Source organism: Equus quagga, chromosome 1 (assembly GCF_021613505.1).
Source record: "Equus quagga isolate Etosha38 chromosome 1, UCLA_HA_Equagga_1.0, whole genome shotgun sequence".
Lineage (NCBI taxonomy): Eukaryota > Metazoa > Chordata > Mammalia > Perissodactyla > Equidae > Equus > Equus quagga.
In genome coordinates, this window is record NC_060267.1 from 92,677,872 (window position 1) to 92,704,336 (window position 26,465).

At 45.0% G+C, this 26,465-nt stretch overlaps 1 protein-coding gene across 3 annotated transcripts in view; it reads right to left on the minus strand.

The window, feature by feature from the left end:
- Positions 1-26,465, minus strand: part of DDX31 (DEAD-box helicase 31) — a 73,066-nt gene that overhangs the window by 13,457 nt on the left and 33,144 nt on the right. For 2 of the 3 annotated variants that reach the window (XM_046656053.1, XM_046656045.1), the window contains exons 15-19: positions 25,902-25,952; positions 23,915-24,054; positions 18,871-18,952; positions 10,301-10,412; positions 4,420-4,588 (exon numbers count right to left, since the gene is read on the minus strand). In XM_046656053.1, the coding sequence (XP_046512009.1) occupies positions 4,420-4,588; positions 10,301-10,412; positions 18,871-18,952; positions 23,915-24,054; positions 25,902-25,952 (554 nt within the window). Of the gene's footprint in view, positions 1-4,419; positions 4,589-10,300; positions 10,413-18,870; positions 18,953-21,198; positions 22,106-23,914; positions 24,055-25,901; positions 25,953-26,465 lie in introns of those variants that run through there. The other variant, XM_046656064.1, reaches the window with a different exon arrangement.

Genomic DNA, 26,465 nt, shown 5'->3' on the forward strand with positions numbered 1-26,465 from the left:
CAGATTGTTGATCCTCTACTGATTTTAAAAGAATAGAGCTGAGAACAAGGGAGCAAAATTCTGAATTACTTATAAAGAAGACGTCTCAGACGTGTGTAGGCACTAAGAACAACAGCAGGGAGACACGGATGGCGGAAGCCAGAGGTAAGACCGGCCTTAGGCAGCTACAAACTAAAGTGCTTGGGGATTGGGGCCGGCCCCCTGGCCGAGTGGTTGAGTTTGCGCGCTCCGCTGTGGCAGCCCAGGGTTTCACCGGTTCGGATCCCGGGAGCGGACATGGCACCGCTCGTCAGGCCACGCTGAGGGGGCGTCCCACATGCCACAACTAGAGGGACCCACAGCTAGGAATGTGCAACTATGTACCGGGGGGTTTTGGGGAGAAAAAGGAAAAAATAAAATCTTTAAAGTGTTTGGGGAAAAGGAGTGCTGTTTATAGTTATTGCACACCATTCACCGAGACAGGGCGGCTCATATTGTCTTCTGTATTGTCAGAATAACACTAAGACCTTAAGGCACGTTAGTTTCTACATTCTTGAACCCTTCGTCACAGAGGGTCAGACAGACGAGGAATCGTAGCCCTCCATAGCATGCTTGCTCAGTGCTCCTGGACACGTTCTACTCAAATGTGTGACTGCCCAGACAGACAGACAGACAGACAGCCTGGCAAACTCTGCTCTTTCAGAGCCAACAGTGCTGAGGCTCAGCATGTCCTGGGAAGATGGGAACTTTGGAAGGGATGTTACCTTGGCTTCTTAGGAACTGCCGAACCTACACACCTTCAAAATAAGAGCTGCATTTCACGGGAGGAAAATGCTGTGTTCGTGACGGATGTTGCTAAGGGGCCATTCAATATTTTACCAATAGCACCAACTCTCTGTGTACATGCATATGTAGCGTTTGGGGTGGGGGCTGTCTTGACAGGTTTGTGTGTAGGTGTCAGCAGAGTTTTTGTGACTATGACTGTATTTCTGTGTGCAGGGGGAAGACAGTTAGTGTTCCCTTCCAGAACTGAGGACTGAAAAAGCAGACAGAGACCTGGTGATTAAGTTCTCATTTGGGGACATTAACTATTTATTTTCTTCCTCTGAAAGGGGTCAAGTAAAGGAATAAAGGCATACAGACGGGAGAGAATTCCCTTCGTCACGGCATGGAAAAGTCTAACGGCCTCCTAACTGAACCCGCCCTTGCTGCCCCCTTTAACACCGGGTGAACTCCATGTCGGGCGTGTGACAGGTGAGACAGGGTGTCACTTACGGCCTGATGGATTTGGTTTGCAGACATCAGAGGTCTGCATACAACATGTAATTACTCTAAACACCATAAGATGGAACGCAGCGTAATTTAGAGAATTTGGTGCTATCATTTTATCCACCCACACAAAACGTAAGGAATGCACTCTCTTTCTGGACAGATGGGTTTCAGAGGAGACGCCTCAGCTCCCAACAATCACTGTGGCCACAGCATAACTCTCCACACTTTGTGGGGTTTAATGACTTTTCTTTCCAGTCCTCAAAACGCAGCAACTGGCAGTTGCTTGAGCCCCGACTGAGGTGTGGAAAATCCGCCCAGTTTTCTCTGCCGCTTACCCTGACCACAATTATATACGGTCCTTGTGCAGATTAGCTGCAAAGTCATTCTTCCTCCAGGAGTGACAAGATTTCCCCAAATAAAAAAAGGTACCTACTGTATCCTTGAGTGCCCGTCTGCGTTTGCAAGGCAGGGGTGGGGTGGGAGGATGTAAGGAGCGTGGGGAGAAATGCCTTCAAAAGAAGGGCATAACAACGGAAAAAGTGGCTGTAACAGAGTGGCGACACGGCAAGAACAGAGAGCGGTATTGTCACGGGCGGAGTAATCCTGTGACACACTGCTGTCACTCACCACCCGGCTCCCTGCCGCGCCAGCCAGACATCAAAGGCTGCCCCATACCATCTTACATGCTCTTTATCGGCTAATCAGCCCATTCTTCCCTAAATAAAGCCCTGTTAAATCCCCCGCTCACAGGGGTATAGGAGTCCTGGTGCCCATCTGCTAGCGAGGGTCGGCTGAAGCAGGAGGCAGCGGCTTGCTCTCTCCCTAGTGGCTTCTCAAGGTAAGGACAATGCTGGCTCCAAGTCCCCCTCCCAACTGCTTCCCTGCCTCGCCGCTCTGCTTTCCAGGATCTGGGTAAGAGCTGAGGACATCCCAGTCTGAAGAGCTGCTATCTGGATTAACACTTGCTAATGAAATTCCCGGTCATAAAGGTAGATCATCTGCTGACAATGAAATATTGGGATTGCATTTATTTACGGGGTGAGGAATCAACAAAATCCGTGTTTTTCACCAGTAACCATCTGGCAAGTCTATTCTTACCTTCCCAAAGTGTCAACATTTTAGAGATGGTGACAGGATGGTCAGCATTCCAGATTCTAGGAGGTCACTCTCAGACCTGACTGCAAGCCTCATGGTGTTGTCACATACTCAGAGTTAACATGCAGGGATCCCAGCCACCCCGAGTCCAAAGACAGGAACCTAACTCTGGAGCACTGCAGCCCCAAACCCCGGAACAGCCATCACGTCTGGGAGCCGATCTGAGGTGTCCTCTCCCTCTGGGAGAAGCTGGCTCCAGCAGAGGGCAGGCAGAGGAGTGTCCAGCTGCAGCCCTGCCCAGGATAGGTAGTGTGCAGAGGCAGGCAGCGCTCTGCACCTCAAAACTGCCTGCAGGAAACCAGAGCTGCATATGGCTCGGTCTCACCCGGGCACATGGCATGGTCTCATGCATGCAGAATGGCAGCATGTGGAGAAACAGCTGCCTCGCACATACTAGAATATGGTCCTATACGAGAGGTATGAATTTAATACAAAAACCAAGCATCTTAAAAATTCCAAAACTGGAATTAGAACTAGGCAAAATTTTATCCATTAAAAAGAACCTTGTAGATGCCAAGTCCCTGGAGAGATCAAGTTGAATATTCCAGAATCTTAACTCACCTGGTTTCTAGCTCCCTGTCCTAAGCACTTCACCTGTACGGCCCCTAATGGCTCAAAAGGCATATTAACATGTATCACCTAATTTTGATTCTCAAAACAATCTTGTGAAGTAGCTAAAAACACAGACTTCCTTCTCCCTTTTGTAGTCGAGGGAACTGAGGCTCTGAGAAGTGGAGCAAAGATATGGGCCGAAGCTCACAAGCTCGCATCAGGCAGTGAAGTCCAAGGCCCCGACTCCAGCCCCAACGGTCACTTCCCTGCACTGGGCAGTCCTTCCTCTTCTGCCACATCACGCCAGAGAGACTGGGCCCGACCAAGGGTGTGATGTACTCAACACTTCTCAGTGAACGAACAAGACGGACACTGTGCTGGACTGTGTAGATACTGCCTACAGATTCTCCCAGTCAGGGCAAGTATACGTTGGCATTTATAATTAACATGCAAAAAGAAGGACAGACGATGCAAGGTGACTGCCCAGAGCATTCAAGGGTTCTGTGTGCCCCAAACATTTGTTCAATGTATCCTTCCCACCCACACGTTGCATAAGCAATAACATCAATTCATCCCAAAATTCCCTTTAAAGCAGCTCGTGGTATTTAAAATACTCTAGTTCCTGTGAGCGGCTGGGTCTGGTGCTAAGAGATCACCCTTTCTTTGAGGAGAGAAAGACAACCTTTTACAAACGGATTTCCTGAGGGAAATCATCTCAGAACCTCCCGAAATTATGAAGATGGACTCAGAGCCCAGTGCCCAACCTGCAGGGCAACACTGCTCACTCTGACTCTCCTCTCACTAGGACCTCTAGACAGTTCTGAACAGGCTTTTCCAGGGAGGTAGGTGAGAGGAGGCAGAGGAGTCCACTGCACTTGCCTCTACAAGTGCTCAGCATAGAGACGCATGTCAGCACCAAAGAGAGCAGCATGCAGGGTTGGGAGGTCCGAGCCACGCCCCCGGGGCCAGCCTGGCCTGCAGAGCTGGGGCTTGCACACAGCCCCTCCCATCGCACAGGTCAGGGTACGTCACCAGGGCTCATTTCATGGAACACGCCAGAAGTCTTCCTACAAGTCCCAGAGGCTCTCCACAGCACATCTGAAGCTCCGAGTCTGGCAAGTCTCAAGTGACTCTCCTGATGGGCAGTGAAGACAACCCAAGAGGCTTACCTTGCTGCTCCAATAATCCCCACTAGGTCTGGACCCGACAAAAGACACCACTGAATTTCTGCAGGCGCCTTAAAAACATTCAGATTGGGTATTTTTCCTGTTTGAAGCACTTACCATATTGAGAGAAGGGCAGAAACTGATGATAATTTACCACAAAAACCAAAGTTGGAAGAGTTTACACGGAGCGTGCAAAAGCCTGCCAGGCGATCCCACTGCCACTAATCTGAACGGGGCTCTCTACACCCGCCTGACTTTGGGCCACTTGTCACAGGACAAACTCAGCTAGTCTTACCTCTTCAGGTTTGCTTTCCTCTTCTTTACAGCCGAGACACTAAGATTTCTGGGGGCATCTCTTAGCCCGAAGCTCTTAGCCACGTGCCCCAGGTGGAGCGAGCGGACGTGGAAGATGTGCTTCAGCTCCCGGGGGTAGGTTGCGTAGGCTCGGATGAAGGACTGCAGAGCTGCAAGAAGCACAGGGGAGAGGGCGGCTGTGAGGCCACTGCTGCCCGGCCTCAGGGCTGTCTGGCATGGCTTATCTTGACGGGCGATGACAGGCACACAACCAGGACGGTACAACACACACGAACAACCAAAATCTGTATTTGTGTATTCTTCTTAATTCCTCCAAAAAAAAATCTATAGGCCTCAATTATCACTAGAATAAACCCAATATAATTTCAGATTTTACTGGGTAGCTTTAATAATCCTAGAGGGCAGGGGCCCTGTTTTCTTCTCCATTATATCCTGGGAGCCTAGTATGGTACCTGGCACACAGCGGGCATTTGATAAATGTTTGCTGTATAAATGAATGAAAGTGAGAAGGAATGAAGAAACTAAGACATGATCAACATGTGATATTTTCTCATGAAAAATGAAATCACTAGACCTTTATATTAGGAAAAACATTTCCTAATTAAATTTTATTTCTTTTTTGAATAGTTACACATGCAAATGTTACAAAACTCAAAAGGTTCAAACGGCTTTATTCAAAAGGACTGTCATTAAGTTTATTATTACTGTATGTTCCTATTTCTACAATAACCTCCACCACACGCCCTGCCTCCAGCTCCCTCAGGCAGAGGAGTCACTGACACCAGCTCTTCGTGTACACATGTGATTTTAACACCAAATTCCTCCTCAAGAATCAGGATTGACCGACACAGTGCTTCTCACCCATTCAAAGACTGCGTTAAAAAGGAGATGAAAACAGAATTTTAAAACGGATCAAGAAAATTATTAAATTTCTAGAATAGTCCATGAAACAGTTCATCCCTTGAGGATTGCCAACAGTTTAGAGATGTTCATCAGACATTCTATCATGAAAGTCTCAGTCCTATTTTAAAGTTAAGAAAAAGGTCCCTTTTCTAGATCCCAGCACTGGCCAGGGAAACAAACGCCAGACTTGGTCCCAGGAGGGTGGAGTGGTGGCTGCACCTTAACTCGGCACTCCTTTGAGGGAGGATCTTCCTCCACCTGGTTGCCCTTGAGCATCTTGCCATAACAATGAAACTCAAGCGTCTGTCCTGTTCTCACTCCAGCAGGGCAGGAGGGGACTGTTCTGAAAAGCTCTCCCCATCCCCATCACTGCTCACTTGACTTCCAAGCCCTGCTCTTCGGCCAGAGAAGCCAGAGCCCAGCGCCACACCGGCTGATGGAAGCAGGCACTAAATACCAGCCTCTCTCGCCCTCGCTTGTTGAGCCACTGGACTGGCAAGTTTGCCCACAGCTTAAACGTAATATCCCAGCAGCACCTGGAGACTGGCGTTTATGAACAGTAATAAAAAGTGTCATTTTAGCAGATCAGCTCCTGGAAGGATCCTGGGAATCCATCAAAGCTCTATTTACTGAGCAAAGTGAACTCCTTTTCCCAATCGAAGAGAAATAATAACCAAGGCAACTCCTCTGCACCTTTCTCTTAAATCTGTGCTTATTCCCCTTTTTAATAACTGGGGACTATCTTTTTCAAGCAAAATCTTTAACATTTCAAATGGTCTGTGCTGTTTGGAGGGTTCTGACACCAGGCTTCTAGACACACAGCTACATATTCAAGTCCTCAGAGAGGAAAGCTACACAAGGACCACGGCCCAGGAGACTCAGGCCCTCTCCTCTCCCTCCCTTTCTCTCCCCAACCCCCAACATTTACTCTGGTCTAAAAAAGCAGACTGAAATCACGCCAAGCCAAACCAAAGAGTTTGCACCTTTAAAATCTTAGTTACCCAAATGCTGGCCCAGACCTTTTTGTTCATACCACCCTTCCTCCTAAGCAAACCAGCTCCCAGCTTCCACCTCGCACAGCCCTCTTCCTCCTTTTCTCCAGCACTCCTAAGAGCCGAGGATGGAGGGCCTCTGTCCCAAGAGACGTAGTGCCCAACTAACAGCTTTACACGGATAATGAGTTTGCCAAGAAATGGCAGAAGTGTTTTCTCCCTCGACGACTGGTCAGGCAGCATTTCGCACTGCATATTTTTACTAAACCTCCTTGTCCTCAAGGCTCCTGTCTCGCTGGGGACAGCGACAGTTGGTTGTCCTCACATACTTGCATGGACTCCCATGTTTGGATAATACAGAGAAGCAGGAATTTCAGAGGCAGCAGCAGCTGTTTGTAGGACCTTCCAAGGGGCAGGAAGTGGCTCACGTTGGCAGTGTCAAGAATGTGTAGAAGGAACAGGGGCTGTGGGGCCAAGCCAAGCGGAAAGCAGAGAAGTAATAAAAGCAGACGTTTATTTGGGATGATGAATGAAGCTACACCAATTAGATGGAGCACTCTTGTAGTCGCTGATTCCTATTTCACAGCCATAAGGTAGATGAATTAAGGGACATCTACTTTAAAATACCCTACTTGGACATTTTGTCCTTTTTCATAAAATCAAATTTATTCTTGGACATCTGATCAGGAACAGTGGTATGGATCAAGGAGGTAGAAAAGAGCAAAACTCCAACCTGGAAGGTGCAGATAATCCTTGCTCCTTCTAATCCCACTGTGGCCCCCAGAAGAACACACATCTGTACAGAGTAAAGGTTCAGGCATCTTCCTCCTGACACATCAACAGTGACAACTACCCAAAGGAAGTGGGAAAGGAGGCAGCCTGTAAGTCAGAGCATTTGGCCAAGTACCCAGCCTACTGATCACACTAAGGGGAGAGGAGCAATTGTCACCCATGATTTGGATTTTCTTGACTTTGAGAAGCATCCCTTCCAAGCCAGGCATAACTCCTACACATGTAGTCCCTGCTCTTCAGGGAGACCCAAAGATGGAGACGACCAAACTACAGGAACAGTGGTCATTTGCAGGTAAAGGACTCCACTTTCTGAAATTTTTGTTCAGGAGTATAGAGTTCAAACTTATGTTACCACAATTTTTACCACCTGAATCTCTAACTAAAAGATGCAAGAAATGAGAGAACAACGGGGCAACTGCTTCTGGAAACTGACAACAATTACATGCTGGTTATTAACAATGACTGGGTCAGAAAGTGGAAAAAGGAAAACAAATGCATACTTGGCCCGGTTTCCAACTAGTTTTCTGCCATAAAGGCAAAACCCAGCTGCTTTGTTAATTATTCATGAGGTGGGTTCTGCAATAGCATAAAAGGGAGGCAAGTCAGTCGTGGGGAATTTGCATATGCAGATTGAAATGCAAAAGATAGTATCAACCTATGGGTGTAGTGGCTGTCCCCTTGTTGTGAATTCAACATCTTTACAGTGGCAATTATGTGTTTATTCCCCCCAAACCTCCAGAACTCACAATCCTAAGTAACAGGAGAGAAAAGAATGGTGGAGAGCTTTATGTCTGATGTGGGGGTGACCGACATCTACGAGAGGCAGTTTCCTCCCAGGCCAGCATCAATCTGGTGTAGAAATCAATTAGCAGATAAGAAAAGTGATCCATTTACTTCCTTCTTGGTACATAAACGTTGGGGAGGGGCGCCACTCCAATATCCTTTTAAACAGAAGACAAGCAACTCTGCTTGTTTCTTGGTATTAACAAGTTCAATGATGATGATGATGAGAGAGAACACAAAACCACATTCCCTAAGGCTTACTTACTGTAACTTTTACTCCGATGACCCACACACCCTGAAACAGCTGAAGTCTCACTAGCATATCCAAAATACCTCTGACATCAAAATCGAAGATGACGGTGTGGCTTTGATTTTTTTCACTGCAGCTTTGTTATTAACGCTGAAATTCTGCAGCACAACCCCTAGTTACATATCACACAGCAAGCTGAGTATGCCTAACTTTTAACAAATGACCAAATTCTGTAAAGTCACACTGTGACAAATGTTCTATTCTTCTTGAGAGGCACGTTCCAGTACTTCTCTAAAGACAGGTTTTTAGGAAAACTCTTAAGAATTGTTGAATTCACTTTAGAGAAAAGCTAGGACAGGATATTACTGGAAACCCATCTAGAAGGATACACACTAATCATCCATCAGTGGTTACGGGGCAATTACTGGGACTTCATCTTTCATCTTGTGTAGTTCTGATTTGTTCCAGAGTTGTGGCAACAACCAAGGACCGCTTTCGTAATGTGCTAAAGTATATAACAGGTACTCAAAACTATCTGCTGACTACTAACTCATCTTTGTCCTCTATTTCCTGATGACCACAATTGCCCTGTAACCAGTCTCCCAGCTTTCTCCCTTGCTCCTAGTGTATTCTCACACGGCAGCCCAGTGATCTTTTCAGACCTCTGTCAGACCACACCACATCCCTGCTCCAAGCCTCCAACAGCTCTCATCTCATTCAGGGTAACCCAGAGTCCTCCGATAGCCTCCCAGCCCGGCCTCTGCTGACCTCGCTCCTTCCAGCCACACTGTTCACCTTGAGTTCCTGTGCACCTCTGTTCCCCCTGCCTGGAATGCCCTTCTGTCAGAGCCATGTGGCTGATCCCTCTTTGGGCTTTTGCTCATGTGTCACCTTCACAATAGGACTCACTCTGACCTCCTATTTAAAATGCTCTTCAGGAGGTCGGCCCTGTGGCCAAGTGGTTAAGTTTGTGTGCTCTGCTTCGGTGGCCCAGGGTTTTGCCAGTTTGGATACCGGGCGCAGACATGGCACTGCTCATCAGGCCATGCTGAGGCGGCGTCCCACATGCCACAACTAGAAGGACCTACAACTAAAATATACAACTATGTACTGGGGGATTTGGGGAGAAAAAGAAAAAAGAAAAGATTGGCAATAGTTATTAGCTCAGGTGCCCATCTTTAAAATGCTCTTCATCTCCCTTACCTGATCCTCCACTAGAATGTCAGAAAGATAAGGATGTTGGTCTGTTTTGATCTCTAATGTATCCCAAGCACCTAGAACAGTGCCCAATTCAATAAATATTTGTTAAATGAATGATTTAAGAAAAACTTCAATTTATAAAAAGAAGAAAAGAAAGGATGCTATAGTATTCATATATTGGTAAGCCAGCCTGGCATTCTTTTCAAAATTGCAGGTAACTATTAAAAGGAACTGTGGATTCCCCGACATGGAGTAAGTCTCCTTAGCACACGTGAGAGTCACCAGCCAAGACACACAACCTTCCACCATGAAAGACACCAGCCATTCCAAGCTCCCTTCCCCTGTGCTCTGCTCAGTGCTCAAAGTGAACTGTTGAGTCCACACCTAATGCTTGGTGATCCCAGGAGCCAATTTATCTTATAAAGGGCCTGAATATTAAATTAATACCTAATCTTTTGTAAATTTCCTAGGAATTGGGTTCATGGTCTGTGGCCCTTCTCAGCAGTCTTCTTGCTCATTTTTCTTTGTACTTTCAAACAGGAACTGCATAGGGTCTAGTGATTTCCAGCCCTTACCTTCATCTCTAATTTCCATCTCTACAACTATTTCTACTGACACGTCATCTGTCTTCCATCCGGTTTTCAAAGACTGAGAAAAACAGATCCCTGAGATCCAAGTTGTGGGTCAAAGCCCTAGTCCTGATTAAGCCAAGATAAAGCCTCATTTGTGCAAAACACGGGGAAGGATGAAATTAACATTTAATATCACTTTAAAGCCTTCCGCGCCTGCTTCCAAACCCTGCAGAATTAGGGAGATTGCAGGCTTTTGCTGGTGAGCAGAGACGCCTGGCTGGCCTCTCAACCCGGCTGGGGTGTGCGGCGGAGGTGGCCAGGATGCTCTGCTGCGCTATCCATCCACAATCACCTAAGAAATCGACCCACCTTTCTTTGCCCCGGAGACCCTCCTCTCATTGGAGTGCACGTAATCTTCAAATACCGTCTGCAAGACCGTGGCTCGCTCTCGAATTTCCTGGGGGCCAACGGCACGGGATTTCTGGGAGGGTGACGGAAGGATTACAGGAGAGACAGAGTCAGAGTCAGGAATAATGAAGCAGTTTATAATAGATTTAATAACAGTAAAATCACACAGTAACCACCTAGGGGCCAACAAGGGTAATCCTTTCAATATTACTAGGGAAAAAAAAGGGAGCTATAAAGATGTGAAAGTCAAGCAAAGATGAAGATGGCTTTGTGAGGGAGCAGATCAGGTCTATTTATTTATTCACTTACTCTTCTTCACTCATGTTCAAAATGAAAGACCACTGGAGACACTTTGAAATTTTCCAAGTCCAATTCAGGTATTTAAAGCATCATTGAACATAAGCAGTTTTCAAATGAATCTTCTATCACCTACTTAGGCCTTAAATCTTCTCCCCTCCCCTACACTCATCGGTGGACACTGGCAGTTCCTCTAGGAGCATCCCAGTGACCTGCCTAAAACAAAGCCAATCCTTGAATTTCAGAGTATGCTTCCTCATTCCTCCGGAGGGTCAGACTTTACTGTTTCTGATTCATTCGTTCAGCCCAGAACCACTGTGCTGAGTTTCCAGGAACCTTTTAAGGAGTGGGCTGTTCCAGCAAACCACATTCAAAGATGGCATGTATCTTTGCAGCAAACCGTCCCTCTGCAAGAAGTAACATCTGTATGCACTGAAAGACCCTCCCTACAGACGGAAAATGTTAATAAAATAAAAAATTATTTTCTTTTCATCCTTTAACAATCCCACAGAAAAGATTTCCTTTCTTTATTTCCCCCCTAAAAATGAGAGGTTTTTGTTTCTTATATCTTAAAACAAACATGAATGCTCTCTATTGAATGTGAAACTGAGATCCAACAGAACACAGATTCTCCAACCCAATTTGGCTAATATGCCTCCCCAAAGATGTTGATTCTTTGAATGATGCTATTAAGCTTCTATCCCACCCCTACCTCCTGACGTGGGTAACCAAGAAAAAGCCAGTGTGAGACCCAGTTCAGTCTTCCTTCAGCCCTGTGGCGGACAGGGTACACACGCTTGTGTCTGGCTGACCACACCTAACCTAGGCTCCTGAGTCTCTTTCACTTTTAAAGCTGCCAGAGGAAGAACAAAGAGGAGAGAAGAAAAGCCTCATTCTCTGGATCGACATTCGTCTCTGTATTAATAGAGACTTAACAACCTGAAAATGTTTTTAGTTTAGTCAAATCATTCCTGCTACCTGTTTGGTTGATGACAGTCTAGCTGATTTCACAGTACATGGTCCCCCTAAGGGTTTTATCCACTCAAATGTCAAGAGAAAAGTCACTCAGGAGCTGTGTTACGAAAGTGGACATTTGCTATTGTCATTAACCAGGATTTTTTTCTACCCTCTTAACTGATGTAAAATGCAAACTTTTTTTTTTTTGCTGCCCTCCTTTCGTTAAGCCACCTCAGCAGCACAACTGTCACCCTCCTTGCGTTTTTTTTAATATGAATGTGAAATTAGCGAGGATGCCCTTTCCCCTGGCGGACAGAATCCTCTGTTATTAAAAAGTAAAGCACTTTAATAATGAAAACTTTTTCCTCTTTTTCCTGTGTTTTAACTGTTTAAAATTAATGAGAAGGGCAGAATGGTTGTCAAAGCGATATTGAAAGCCGGGCAGCCAGGACCGAATAAGCACAAAAATCCCTCTAGAGTGTTAAATAAACAGAGCTCCAGCCCTCTCGAATCCCTCTGTTGGTTATTGTATACATTCTGTAACAGCTCTCAGAATAGATCTGAGAGCCAGGGAGGCAGAGAGGTTTCAGAATTCCAATAAAGGCCTCAAATTAAAGACAGCCTGGTGCGAATTCCAGGAGAAAATTAAAGAGACCTCAAGCTTAAGTGACAGGTGACTTGCTTCTGTGTCACAACTGTCAGGGGATTTAGTGATAATATGGCAATATATTACAAAGGGCTTTTCTTATTCCCCCCTTTAGGTTTCAAAATGAGGCATCTTTTCTTCCCAACCAAAAAAAAAAAAAAAAAAAGAAATTATATACACACACATATATATATATATGAATGTGTATACAAGCGAAATACGTAGAAAAAAGGTGATAAAACGAGGTTCACACATTTGAAACGATGAGGTCAGTTTTAGTAAAATATAAGAAAAAGTCAATGGCAGAAAACATAATACACTTAGGGAAAAGCAAGTCTTATCCCCCGACCCCCACTTCCAGAAATACTTTATTTTAAAATTTCCCCTCCTGAGAATGAATGCAGTATTTTCCGGGTGTCTTCTGGGGAGGATAGTCTAAATCTAAACTGAAGACAGAGGGGGCAGAGTTAGGCAGCACCATCGCAGCCCAGACAGGTGAAATGCCCCCATAATGAGCGTGGGTCAGACCCCAGAGGGCACGTGAAGATCCCCCCGCCTGGCTCTCCCACCCTCCAAGATGCACAGATTCAGTACTGGGTAATGAAGCTAACCTGCAACTAGCGGGCCACAGGGAATCTAGAAGAACACATCTCCCACAGCCTACACGCACTCAGTACCCCTTTGTCTGCGAGACCCTATTGATTTTGGGGAAAACAGACAATCGCAAAGCACCAAGCAATGGGCTAGTGATCTTCTTTTAACATATCACGGCGCCAGTGACAGTTTTTTGTTAGGATAACTTGACAGGCATATTTCATGGGACAAAAAAACTTGCAGGAAAAACATGTTTGGGCGTGTACATGCTTTGAAGACGAAAATTTCATACCTATCAAGAAGCAACAGATGAGTATAAGACAACTAGGCCAGATTGTTCTGTTGTAACAAGTTTTAGGTGGTAGCGGTGGTGGGGGAGGGTGGCTTTTTTTTTTAATCATGTCTTGATATTGCTAAATTCTAAGATATTTTTAAACTAAATGGGAGGATTTTGTTTTAATCACTTTACTGCCAAGCTGAGTTTTACCCCCACGGTCCCTAGAACCTTGAGTGCTTCCCAGTAAAGTTGAAAGATCAAATTTATTCTCTTTGTAGGTGGGTGAACATTCACACACCCAGACGTAGCTATATATATTTTATATACCTAAATATGAAATATACATTTTACAGATGCTTCACTCGCTTTCTTTCTGTTCACAGAAGTCCAAAAATGTATGTGTCAAAGGGACATTTACAATGGACTTCAACCAAGCTGGGTGAGGAGAGGTATTATAATGCGGCATCTGGCTCTATGTGTAAAAGGTGCATCTCCTGCATCCACGGTCATCTGCCCAGCCCTGGTTTGCATGCTAGAGAGAACTGCCCAAAGGGAGAACAGCAATTAAGACATACTGTTAGTCGTAGAGCAACAGAGTGAAAAGTTGTATCCAGCATCTACTTTCTTCTTGTTACTGTTCACACGGATCATGCACATAAACACTCTCTCAGGCTGCATATCTATGTGACAATTAATAATGTAGGCAATTTAGTTTAGTTTTTCTTTGTCCTTTGAGTTAAAGTTAAATTTGGTCAAATAAGTCAGGCTTTTATCGACACGACACCTAGAATCTAGTCTGATGAATTTAGTTTTCTAGATCGACCAGTTATTTTAGTGTCAGTGAAAGCCCAATTGAGCTTAGCAATTTTTCTTTTTTAAAAAAAAAGGACCTCCATGGGGCTGGCCCCATGGCTGAGTGGTTAAGTTCGTGCACTCCGCTGCAGCATTCCGCTGCAGGCGACCCAGTGTTTCGTTGGTTCGAATCCTGGGCACGGACATGGCACTGCTCATCAAACCACACTGAGGCAGCGTCCCACATGCCACAACTAGAAGGACCCACAACGAAGAATATACAACTATGTACTGGGGGGCTTTGGGGAAAAAAAGGAAAAAAAATAAAATAAAATCTTTAAAAAAAAAAAAAAAAAAGACCTCCAAACCCTAAAAATATCAAAACAGGCGCCAGTCCCGTGGCCGAGTGGTTGAGTTCACGTGCTCTGCTTCGGCAGTCCAAGGTTTTGCTGGCTTGGATCCTGGGTGTGGACATGGCACTGCTCATCAGGCCATGCTGAGGCAGCGTCCCACATAGCACAACCAGAGGCACTCACGACTAGAATATACAACTATGTACTGAGGGTCTTTAGGGAGAAGAAGAAGAGGAAAAAAAAGAAGATTGGCAACAGTTGTTAGCTCAAGTGCCAATCTTTAAAAAAAAAAAAAAATCAAAACATCCTACTCATTCCTATCCATCAGGGCAGGAGCTCGGGGCTGACACAAACTTACATCCCAGTAGTGTGCAGAGCGCTTCATGCCTCATTTTAGTTCAACCTCACAGCAAGCCTACAAGATGGGTACTCTTGTTCTCCTCATTTTACAGACGGGAAAACCAAGGCCGGGGAGAAGATAATCTGCCCGAGGTTGCAGAATGACCAAACAGCAAGGACTCAAACCCACGCCTGTCTGACTCTGGGCCCCGCCTCCCAGCCACGTCTTACAACGGCTCCTCCAGTTCCAGTCTCAGCAAGTCCTCCAGGCTGGTCTCAAGCTGAGGAAAGGCTTAAGGAGACCGATGCTGCAAGGCCACCAAAGGGCAGATGTTGAAAAAACGGCTGTGGCTTGTTCCTGAAGGAGCAGTGGGAACCACAGCTGCTCTGCTCCTTCTGTGGAGGAACGTCCTTCAGGAGGGCTCTGCGCCCTTCCACAGCATCCCCGGAGAGGTGCAGATGCACTTGACAATCAGCTCCCCGGAGAGAAGTCCTCTGTGCTCACGGGACAAACAGCGAAACCAAAGCCGGTCCCAGAAAGAGGGTAAATAAAGACCAGATTTGATCAAACCTTTACTATCTCACTTTGTAATTTTACTGCTTGCTCTTATTTCTGGAGAGCAGACAGATGCTAATGTTCCACTTACTGTGATACAGCAAAGAGGGTAGTGGGCTCCATGTCACTGAGCCTGGGCTCTAATTCCACATCTGCTACTTACTGACGACAATACTAATACTACTACTACTACTAATAATAAAATACCCTTCAATACCTGTGTTGGGGCTTTTGGGTCATTTTTTTTTAATTATTATTTTTTTATTGAGTTATTGATAGGTTACAATCTTGTGAAATTTCAATTGTACATTAATGTTTGTCAGTCATGTTGTAGGTGCACCACTTCACCCTTTGTGCCCACCCCCCACCCCACCTTTCCCCTGGTAGCCACTAAACTGTTCTTGGTCCATAGTTTTAAATTCCTCATATGAGTGGAGTCATACACAGATTATCTTTCTCTCGCTGGCTTATTTCACTTAACATAATTCTCTCAAGGTCCATCCATGTTATTGCAAATGGAATGATTTTGTTCTGTTTTGCAGCTGAGTAGCATTCCATTGTATATATGTACCACATCTTCTTTATCCATTCGTCTGTTGATGGGCACTTAGGTTGCTTCCATGTCTTGGCTATTGTAAACAGGGCGGCAATAAACATTGGGGTGCACAGGACTTTTGGGATTGCTGACTTCAGGCTCTTTGGATAAATACCCAGTAGTGGGATGGCTGGATCGTATGGTAGTTCTATTTTTAGTTTTTTGAGGAATCTCCATACTGTTTTCCATAGTGGCTGCGCCAGTTTGCATTCCCACCAGCAGTGTATGAGGGTTCCTTTTTCTCCGCAACCTCTCCAACATTTGTTGCTATTAGTTTTAGATATTTTTGTCATTCTAACGGGTGTAAGGTGATATCTTAGTGTAGTTTTGATTTGCATTTCCCTGATGATCAGCGATGATGAGCATCTTTTCATGTGCCTATTGGCCATCAGTATATCTTCTTTGGAGAAATGTCTGTTCATGTCTCCACCCCATTTTTTGATTGGGTTGTTTGATGTTTTGCAGTTGAGTTGCGAGAGTTCTTTATATATTATGGATATTAAGCCTTTGTCAGATATATGACTTGCAAATATTTTTTCCCAGTTAGTGGGTTTTTTGTTTCAATCCTGTTTTCATTTGCCTTGAAGAAGCTCTTTAATCTGATGAAGTCCCATTTGTTTATTCTTTCTATTGTTTCCCTTCTCTGAGAAGGCATGGTGTCCGAAAAGATCCTTTTAATACTGATGTCAAAGAGTGTACTGCCTACGTTTTCTTCCAGAAGCCTTATGGTTTCAGGTCTCACCTTCAGGTCTTTAATCCATTTTGAGTTTATTTTGGTGAATGGTGAAAAAGAATGGTCAATTTTCATTCTTTTACATGTGGCTTTCCAGTTTTCCCAGCACCATTTGTTGAAAAGACTTTCTTTTCTCCATTGTATGCCCTCAGCTCCTTTGTCAAAGATAAGCTGTCCATAGATGTGTGGTTTTATTTCTGGGCTTTCAATTCTGTTCCATTGATCTGTGCACCTGTTTTTGTATTTTGGGTCTTTTTTAACTCAATCCTCCAATCTCTTTATGAGAAGAATACCATCATTATCTCAAGTTTACACATGAAGAAAATGGGGCTTAGGTAGGTCCACACTTGCCCAAAGTGACAAAGCTGGGAAGTGAGATTAGGAACCTGACCCTCTGGTCCTGCCCTTCACCACTCTGCGACACTGGCTCCTCAGCCAGCTCCCAGGTGCCCCTGCCGACCCCACAGAGCTGTGCTGGGGCTAGAAGGAAGTAGCTGTGGGAACGTTAAAAAACCCATCCTAACCAGAATTTGCAATAGTTCCAAGAAGAATAGAACCGTGCCAAGACCAATGAGGGTCTGTTCAGTTACTGGTCAATCCTCTTGACAACAAACTATTAATATGGGATGGAACAAAGTCTAGTGTGCCCCGGATGTCTTATAATGAAATATCGCTTAAATAACTTGTTGATCAGTCACTTTAAAGAGTCACTAAAGTGTCTTTAGTCCCTTTTCCTGTTTGCAGGGATCTTTGCTGTTGTACCATTTACTGACCAAATGTCACCTCTATGAAAATGGTGAATGTTACTTAATTTAAAAAGCAATTTTCAGATGGCAACTAGATTTTTGACGGTGAACATGATGCAGTGTATACAGAAGTCAAAATACAATGGGGCTGGCCCCATGGCCGAGTGGTTAAGTTCGCGCGCTCCGCTGCAGGCGGCCCAGTGTTTCGTTAGTTCGAATCCTGGGCGCAGACATGGCACTGCTCATAGAACCACGCTGAGGCAGCATCCCACATGCCACGACTAGAAGAACCCACAACGAAGAATACACAACTATGTACAGGGGGGCTTTGGGGAGAAAAAGGAAAAAATAAAATCTTAAAAAAAAAAAATACAATGATGTATACCTGAAAATCATATAATGTTACAAACAAATGTCTCCTCAATGGAAAAAACCAAATTTTTTTAAAAAGCAATTTAGTTCCATTTTCTTGGTTTAGTGAATACTAACGGAGGCATACTGGTGTATGGTGATGTCCATGAGCATTGGGGTCAGACTGCCTGCCCTCACACCCCAGGAGCGCTCATAATTATTAGTGTGCCCCATGAATGTGTCTTCAGCTCTCTGAGCCTTGGTTTCCTCACCTATAAAGTAGGACAACATCTACCTGATTGGGTTGCTGGAAGGATGAAATGGGACAGAACATGTAAAGAGCTTAGCGTAGCTCCAGGCCCAGAAGACATACTGAGGTAAGAGACACTGTGATTACTTCTTCTCCTTTTCTTAGATAAATTTCCTTAGGTGTTCTCTGGTACAAGAGAACTGAAGTCAGGGTCAGTCAAATTGAGTCTTTGCCTCAGGGAGAATATTGATCCAAATAAAGACACACACTATCGCATAAAGGAAACTCTTAAGCTTGATCTATTTGACTCTGATTTCCTAGTCTATCCTCAGGCATAAGAAAACAAATGTAAAATATTCAAATAATTAATATTTCATAGATAAAATTAAATATAGCATCATTACAAACACACGCACACACACAAGTAGATGTGATATACTGAGGAACGTGTCAGAGTTGGGGAGGGGGGCAGGGTAAAGCCTCAGAAAAGGAGCAGGGAAGGACGCTCAGGGCTGCCCACAACTGCTCAGATCTCCAACCAGAACTGCACAGACAATAAAAATTTTCCTTCTTAATGATCTCAACTTTACTCTTCCTTTGTGTACAGCACATTAAAAAATGGATGAACTAAGTGTGTTAGAAAGGAGGCAGAGATATTTCTTTTTTCCATGCTGTCTTGGGTGGAGGGGTCTAGTCAGTTGTCCTTGTTGATAATCTGGAGAGAGACCACCAGGGTTGAGTGTGTCACACTGCCTCCAAATGCAGTCTGGCCTAGAATGAGACCTCCGTTCTGGGAAGCCTGCTACTGCCTGGCAGACTTCCAGAATGGACTGCAGCCCATTAACTGGATGAGACCAGCAAACACTCAGAAGCAAAGAGAGAAAAAATATAATCAAGACTCAGCATCATCTAATGTTGATGGTCCTTAAAATATACGTTTTGTCTGACAGAGAAATAGCCATCCCAAACACAAAATCTCCACTACCCCAAATGAAGAAACAGGTCACATCTGTTAGCAGCAAGCACAATAAATAACAAAACTCACCTGGCTTCCCCATCGTCTCCCTTTAAAACAATCATCCCTTGTCAGAACAGACAAAATATCTTCCATCTTAATCTCAGAAACACTGTAAAAGGAAGGGTAGATCAAGGTAAACTATTTATTCTTTCAAAAACATCCAGAATCTTGACGCATAAAACCGACCTGTTCTCAAGCTAACTAGACAAAGTAGAAGCTACAGTTTCACAGGGAAGGGAATATTGTCCTAAACCTTTAGGAATTTGGAAGGAAGGAGATCTCTATGATATCACAGGGACACATAGGTAATATTCCCAACAATTTCCTTCCTCCATGATGAACTTTAAATAGGCTACATTTAGAATTTCCTTTATAGGGATCATGTCATTATTTCTGAATAATCTCAAATACTAAGTAAGTAGGCCTGTTTAGTGATATACCAGCTTGAGCAGATGATGAAATAGAAAACATTTCAGATAGTCCCTTTCATTTTATTCTTAAAAAAAAAAAAGGATGGCTAAAGGTCCTTAACTGCTAAGGCAAACACCTCAATGACGGCTGAGTGACCAGCACCTCCTGCACATGGCACCAGAACTCTGTTCTACTCTGTCCTGAAGAATCTTCACCATTCGTCTCTTAATTATTAACAGGTGAGAACCAAGTGAGCTCTGATGAATCTAGAGCTATGTGCACATGGCTGGAACCAGAATTTGGGCTTCACTCACGAACAGAAGCGTCACGAGCCAGAACAACATAGTCCAACCTGCCTAGCGGTGGAGTCTGGAAAGCCTATGCTTCACCTACTATTCTGTAAGGCCACTGCATCTGAATATGGGAAATGCATGCAGAATCATGTCCTAGAGACTAAGGAGGAAATACGAACTGCTGAAAACATACTTCCCAGGGAGAAAGGGAAAGGGAAGGAGGAGTTCTGGGGGAGAAAAACAGATCGTAAAGAGATAAGCAATTTTCTTGTACGTTGTTTTTTTTTTTTTTTTTTTAATGTAACAGCAAATTAAAACATGAATGGCAACCTCTTATGTGGGAGAAAACAATTCTCCCCCTTTCCCCTAAAGGTTACTCTGACAAAGCTATGAATGAAAATGTCACGTTTCTGACAGCGATTCACCTGAAATGTGTCACCACTTCCCTGAACACCCCCACCCTCCACACTCTCTCCGCTGCCAGCTCGCAGCCCTACGGGTACGTGAAATCTTTACACAGTAGCAAGAGTCAACTGAAGAAGGCAGGGTCTGTATGGGAGGGCAGGAGTCGCGGGGAAATGCTCATGATTTCATGGAAAATCTATTTTTCATATGGGAGAGAAATGTTACGGCTACTGAATTTGCCTCTTATTCATGCCTGGAAACCTGAAGGAAGGTGAAAACACAGCCCAGTCCTATCTTTTTCTTTGTCTATCTGACTTGCTTCTACTCATCACTTTTTTTCCTTGAGAAACAAAAGTGGAGAAAACACCAAAGTAAAACAAACCTAAGAACTTGGGGTCAAATCTTGAAGCAGGGAGAAAGAAAAAAAGAATAAGGCCATTCACAGTCCAGCATACAGAAAACTAAATATGCCACAGAAAGGCAGGTTTCCCCAATGCATGGGAGCGTGGACATTCCAGCCAGGGCACGGCTCAAACGCTGTGTGTGTGTCCATATGACAACGTTGGGGGACCATTCACCCTGAGTGAACAGGAGCTGAGAAGGAATGGGAGTGATTTACAGTTTAAAAGGGACTTCCTCCTATTCTGAGAAATCGTTGCTTCTGAGGAACAAAGCAAATCTACTCTGCTTATTTATGGTTCTATCAACAGATCTGAATTACTCCACCTTACAATGAAAAGAGATAAATAAATAAATTCAGGGAACTGTCTTATGCCTGATCTAAGAAATACATGTTTTGGATGAAGCATTTACATTTTAATAAACCAACGATGACTTTCATGAGAAACACATTTAAAGGAGAAGTGAAAAAAAGCTAAGAAGTTGGCAAACACAAAGAAGTCAAGAAAAGAGGTAGAAACGAAGTTTGGAGCATTTAGACAGAGGCGGCCACAGCCCAGGGCACCTGTCTGCCGCCCCGTGAGCTAAATTAAATTGTCAGGGTGAGTTCTGCAGCGCCTGGTGTATGAAGGCAGGCAGCAATTTGTTGTGATGGCCCTTGCTGCCGAGAGCCTCTGCTGCCTTCCTGAATCTTCCCTGTAATTCATCAGCCACTCCAGCACCCCGCTGCCTGGCTCTCAGGTACGAGACATATACACACTTCTTCCTCCTCCTCTTTTTTCAATTTTTAGGAGTGCACCTTTTGGATTCCGAAATGGTCAAGTCTGCTTCTTTCCACTGCATACTTTGCAACTAGTTCTTATTAGATGTAATTTTTTTCGTATTAAGTCAAAGAAACAGTCTGTATATAGATATCCAACACACAGTCCTTCCTCAAACAGAATTCAGGAAGGATAACACACGGCTACAGCATCATAACTTAGGTTCTGATATTTATTTAGGTCGACCACATCTAGCCCATGATGCAGGCACAGGCGCTTCAACAGGTGAAGGTTCAGGGCAGAAAGCAGCGAGGCTGGACTCCTGCTGGACTCACTGCCCTTACATGAACGTTCTTACAGCGCCTGTGTATCCTCTCACACAACACCCCAATCTCTTCCTCTCGGGATTTCCCCGTCTTCAATCTTCCGAACTTCCTCTCCATGTCCAAGGCCCCGGCATCACTGGGTCGTCTCCTGAATGGGAACATCACCTTGATTCTCCCACGAATGCTGCTGGCACACTATTTTTCCAGCTGAGAGCATCACAGAGGATGAGTGTTTTTATATCTTTAAAATATATCTGGCTCGCTAATAATTCGTGTTGGTATTATTATTTTCCCTTTTCCATCTTAGGTTTATATCTGAACCTTTCATAGCAAACAACTTGAATGAGTGTACTAAAGAAAAGTGACGGAGCCAAGAGGCAGAGGCTGTGCTGATAACTCTGGTGACGGACAACTATCGTTTGACTTCCTAACTGTTGGCACTCATTCTTCTGAGGAGAAGAGCACGTCCGAGTGAACGAGCACGGGAGAACATCCAGGGAGCCGCTGACGGGAAGGATGGCAGCAATGTGAACTTGCAGGTCTAGGACGGAAGGTGGAAAAGACGCTGTGGAGTGAGAGGCAGGCTGCGAAGGTGCACTGACTGCACTTCCTCTTGGGGGATGACAACACACAATTCTGAAAACGCTTTCCACAGGTACATAGATTCCTATGACAGAGAAAAAAAAGCCACCGTGCTGTGACGGGCTCCCTGCCTGCGAGAACAGGGCGAGGGAAGACAGGAGAATGGGTTATGTCAACGGATTTTCATTTCAACCCCCCAGTGTTTCTGGAATACAACTGCCGGATTGGGTGCCGGCCTAGACACTGAAAGGGCCGCAGAGAGAAGGAGCAGCCAGCCTCCAGCCCCAGGGAACTTAGACTCCAGCTGGAGATCAACCTCTCCAGCCAAAGTGATCGACCAACTGACATGAGATTTCTCCCACAAGTAAGATAAAATACGCGTATCTTCCTGAAATAAAAACTACACTTTCAACTGACAACTTATATTAAGATGAGACACATTAAATAAAAGGAAAACCCAAACCATCTTCATTTTGACCCATTTGAAATTATTACCAGATTCATCAGGAGTGGTCCCTGCCTCCCTCAACACTGAAGGAGGCAAGGCACACTTTCAGAGTAAGCTACAGTCCATAAATGTTCCTACTAGCAACCTTGAGAGTGTCGCAACCTCTGACTGGGTAGGAGAGAGAGCTCTGTAGGGTAGGAAACATGGCGGGAACTGGTGAGGACGGCCACACACAGCTCTCTAAGGAGGGCTTGACTCAGTCCTGTGGTCCTCCAGACCAGGTCCCCATGCCATCTGCCTGGACATTTAAGTTCAGATTAGAATGCAACGATTTTCCCAACTCCTAGTGTTATTGGCTGCTTTGCATAATATATAGGGCTGGGCAAAGAAAAGCTCCAAGAAACGACACCCTCACATTCAGCCACACAGCTGAGTTGAGCGCCAGTGTCACAGCATCAGTTCTAAGTGGCACTCAGCAGCCATCGTTGCTTCCATGCATGGTGTGGATCACGTCCCTCCATCTTGGGCATACATACAGCTCTTCCTGTGCCCCCAAAAACATTTCACGCATCATTGTGCTATGTCTGAGCAGAAGAAATTCTTGAAAGTACATCAGTGTGAAAAACTGCATGCCTTTAGAAGCTTGTTATGTGAACTTGTTATTTCAGGTGCCGGAGGTTTTATGGAAAACACGACAAAACAAATTCATCTCTGTGGCCCTGGCGAATTCTTTCTGCTTTCATTACAATTTCTCCTGGCCATGTGGAGTCACTGCTGTGTCTATTTGCTTTCTCTGTCTTTCTTGAGTGAGACCAGGGTTTGATGGAAGCCCCTGTCTAAGGCTCCATGCTGCCGAGTCCTGCTGAGCCTGCCATCCAGGGCCGCAAATGGGGGCTTTTGCAGGAGACAGTGAGGTGCTGCCATTTGATTGGCACGAACAAGATGGCGACTGGACAGTCTTGGCTGCGAGTGTATGGTGCATATTTCAACTGCCTCTAAATGATTTCTTTCCTGGGTTTATCTTCCTGGGAGAGGGGGAGTTGTGTGATGAGAACAAAGTAATACTTTTCAAAGACAAATCAGCTTTAAAGGTACAAAATGCTAATTGCAAAAAATAAAAATTGCGAATAGAAAAGATCAAGCACCTGGCTGTGAGGGTTGTGCACACTTATTTTACAGTAAGAGAAACGAAACACAGACATCTGCCTTAAAGAAAAACGGAGCCCAACAGATCGTTCTATGACTTAGTCTGGCAACACAATGGAAATTGTCATGTGCTGATGGTATTAAGGGTTTTAGTTTTTGCCACTGGCTATTCTGGGACTCATTCAGGGATCACAAGGGTTAATGGCTCTTCGTCAGCTTACAAGGCCCATCCACTGTAAAAAGCGACAGAAAGTTAATTAGGTAAGATCAGCCGAAACCCCGTTCAGGTTTCTGACTCACTTGATTTTGTGAGAAGCCAACGAGTTGACATATTCTGCCTCCGAAGGAGCCAAAATGAGCAGGCTGCTCCCATGGCAGCCAATCCGGGCGGTTCTCCCAATCCGGTGGATGTATTCAGCAGGTGAAGACGGAGCGTTGTACTAAAAAGGGTAACAAAAATGAAGGCATTCACAGATCAAGAGATTGCCATTAATTGGAAGTGCAATACCCCTCACCTGCCTCCAGGTATCCCCAGAATTAAATCCTGGTGCTATGGTTACCCTAACACAATCACAAGGAGAAGTCACTCAACCCTGAAACTCCTGGCTTTATTGGAAATAACAGGGCTCTGACACGCAGACGCGAACAGTGGCCAAGTTTGAGATAAACGAGATGTCTTCTCATCCCAATATCTCCTTTTTAATTTTACTTCTCCACAGGTCTCTTCATTTTCCTATTTGCATCTTTTCACTGAGGTGACTGTGCAAGGTGAAAACGTAGGCAGGTGGGGGTAAAATTCTGCAGGATGACCACACGACCTTGGCCTACTTCCTTGGTAGACAAAGCAGTGGGGATGAGGGCACAGAGGACACCGGCCAGGCTAAGGAGGAAGGGGCTGATTACTCTGATCACAGAGTTCAGCTCTGCTGCTGGGCCCCCAGGAGGGGTTCCCTTCGCACAGGGACATGCTTCTCCTCCCATGGAAAGCATTCCTGACTTGGGGAACGGACAGACTACAACTCAGCAGAATGGACTATGCACAGCATTGGGTGTTCTCTATGGCAATAACTTCGTCATTGTTAAAACTAATTGACTGGGCCGGCTGGTGGCGCAGCAGTTAAGATCACACATTCCGCTTCTTGGCGGCCAGTGGTTCGCCAGTTCAGATCCTGGGTGCAGACATGGCACTGCTTGGCATGCCATGCTGTGGTAGGCGTCCCATATATAAAAAGCAGAGGAGGATGGACACGGATGTTAGCTCAAGGCCAGGCTTCCTCAGCAAAAAGAGGATGACTGGCATCAGGACTAATCTTCCTCAAAAACAAAAAACAAAACAAAAAAAACACACAAACTAATTGACCATCTTTTCATTCTTGTTTTTCTTTGCTGCTACACAAATCAAAGATCACAAGGCCAAGATGAATATGTTATATTCCACATATTTTATATATATACATATATACATATATATATATATATATGGAGGCCAGGCATATTAAACTAATCACTAGTCACAATATAAGAAGGCTCTATGATCAATTTTGTGTCTGGCCTCCCACACATTAAAATTATCCTTGCCCTCTTATCTTTAATTTGCTCTGTGGCCAGCAGGAAAGAAGACACGATGCCTTAGTCGCAAAGTGACCATCTTCAGTGAGCAGATCGGATTTCCTAGCCAGTGACAGGCATGCAATTCCACTAAAATGTGAATAAACCATGACTCACGTAAACAGGGCACGTGTCCCCTGGTCCCTACACAGAACGGCTGAAAAATACCATTCTGCAGACTAACGAAAAGAAGAAAAAAATCTAAAACCACTAGACTCTAGTGCTAACACCTGTACCCTCTGGCAAGGCGTCTAAGGCTGGAGGTATGTGTAAGATGCTGTCAGGGACTTAATTGCCCCCTGCAGGTCAATGTACACGGACATGGCTCTCAGGACAGCTGAGCCATCTCCTTCTGGACACAATGAGGCCTCCCAGGAGCCAGGGTAATTCCCATTATTTTCAGATACTGAAACTGTGTGTGTGACATGCACTGGTCTGGGAGCAGGGGAGCCTGCCCCCTCCTCCCGTGACTGCACAGTCTGGCTGTTTTGCTGTAGCAGGTAGGTGGGCTGGCTTAAGGAAAGATGTCAGCATAGTTGTGCAGATAAGGCTGGTTGCTGCCTGGTTACCAGGGCAACATCCAAGAGGGTAATCATAATTACTCTACTTAAAGCCAATGCATCTACTCATGATTATATATTCCTGCCTCAAGCTCACACCTTAACAACTAAAAAATTACCTGAACAATCCACTTGACTTGAGGGAGGTCTAAGCCCCGAGCTGCAACATCCTTCAAAAGAGAAAAAAAATATGACTTAGGACTGAGTTTCTGAACCTTTTTTGGGTCACAGATCTATCTGACAATCTAATGCAAACTATGAGGGCTCACCCCTACCAATGTGCACGCACGCACACACATACACACCTCTGCACACAACTTCAGGAACCCGCTGAAGTCCATCTTTGATTAAAAGTTCTGAGTTAGGGTAAGTCCTACAGAATCCACTGGTGAGGCAGTCACAACCCACTTCAACAACATGGGTTTGAATCCTGCTTCTGGAAGATTCCCCCCGACGTATTCCCTTGTGGAGGTGAGTTGCAAAGTGTTTACTGAGGACTCTGCTCATTAGCCTGAGAGCAGTGAGCATCAAGCAAGGCCCCCCCTCTTCAGACAGCTAAGTCAGAACCCAGGCCAAAGACCTAACCCGGCAGATGGAAACCATAAAAGCAACAGAGATATATTTTTTCTTCTCAGCCGGTCACCACCTAAACAGCAGAGACTCTCTGCTCTCTGGTTCCTGGC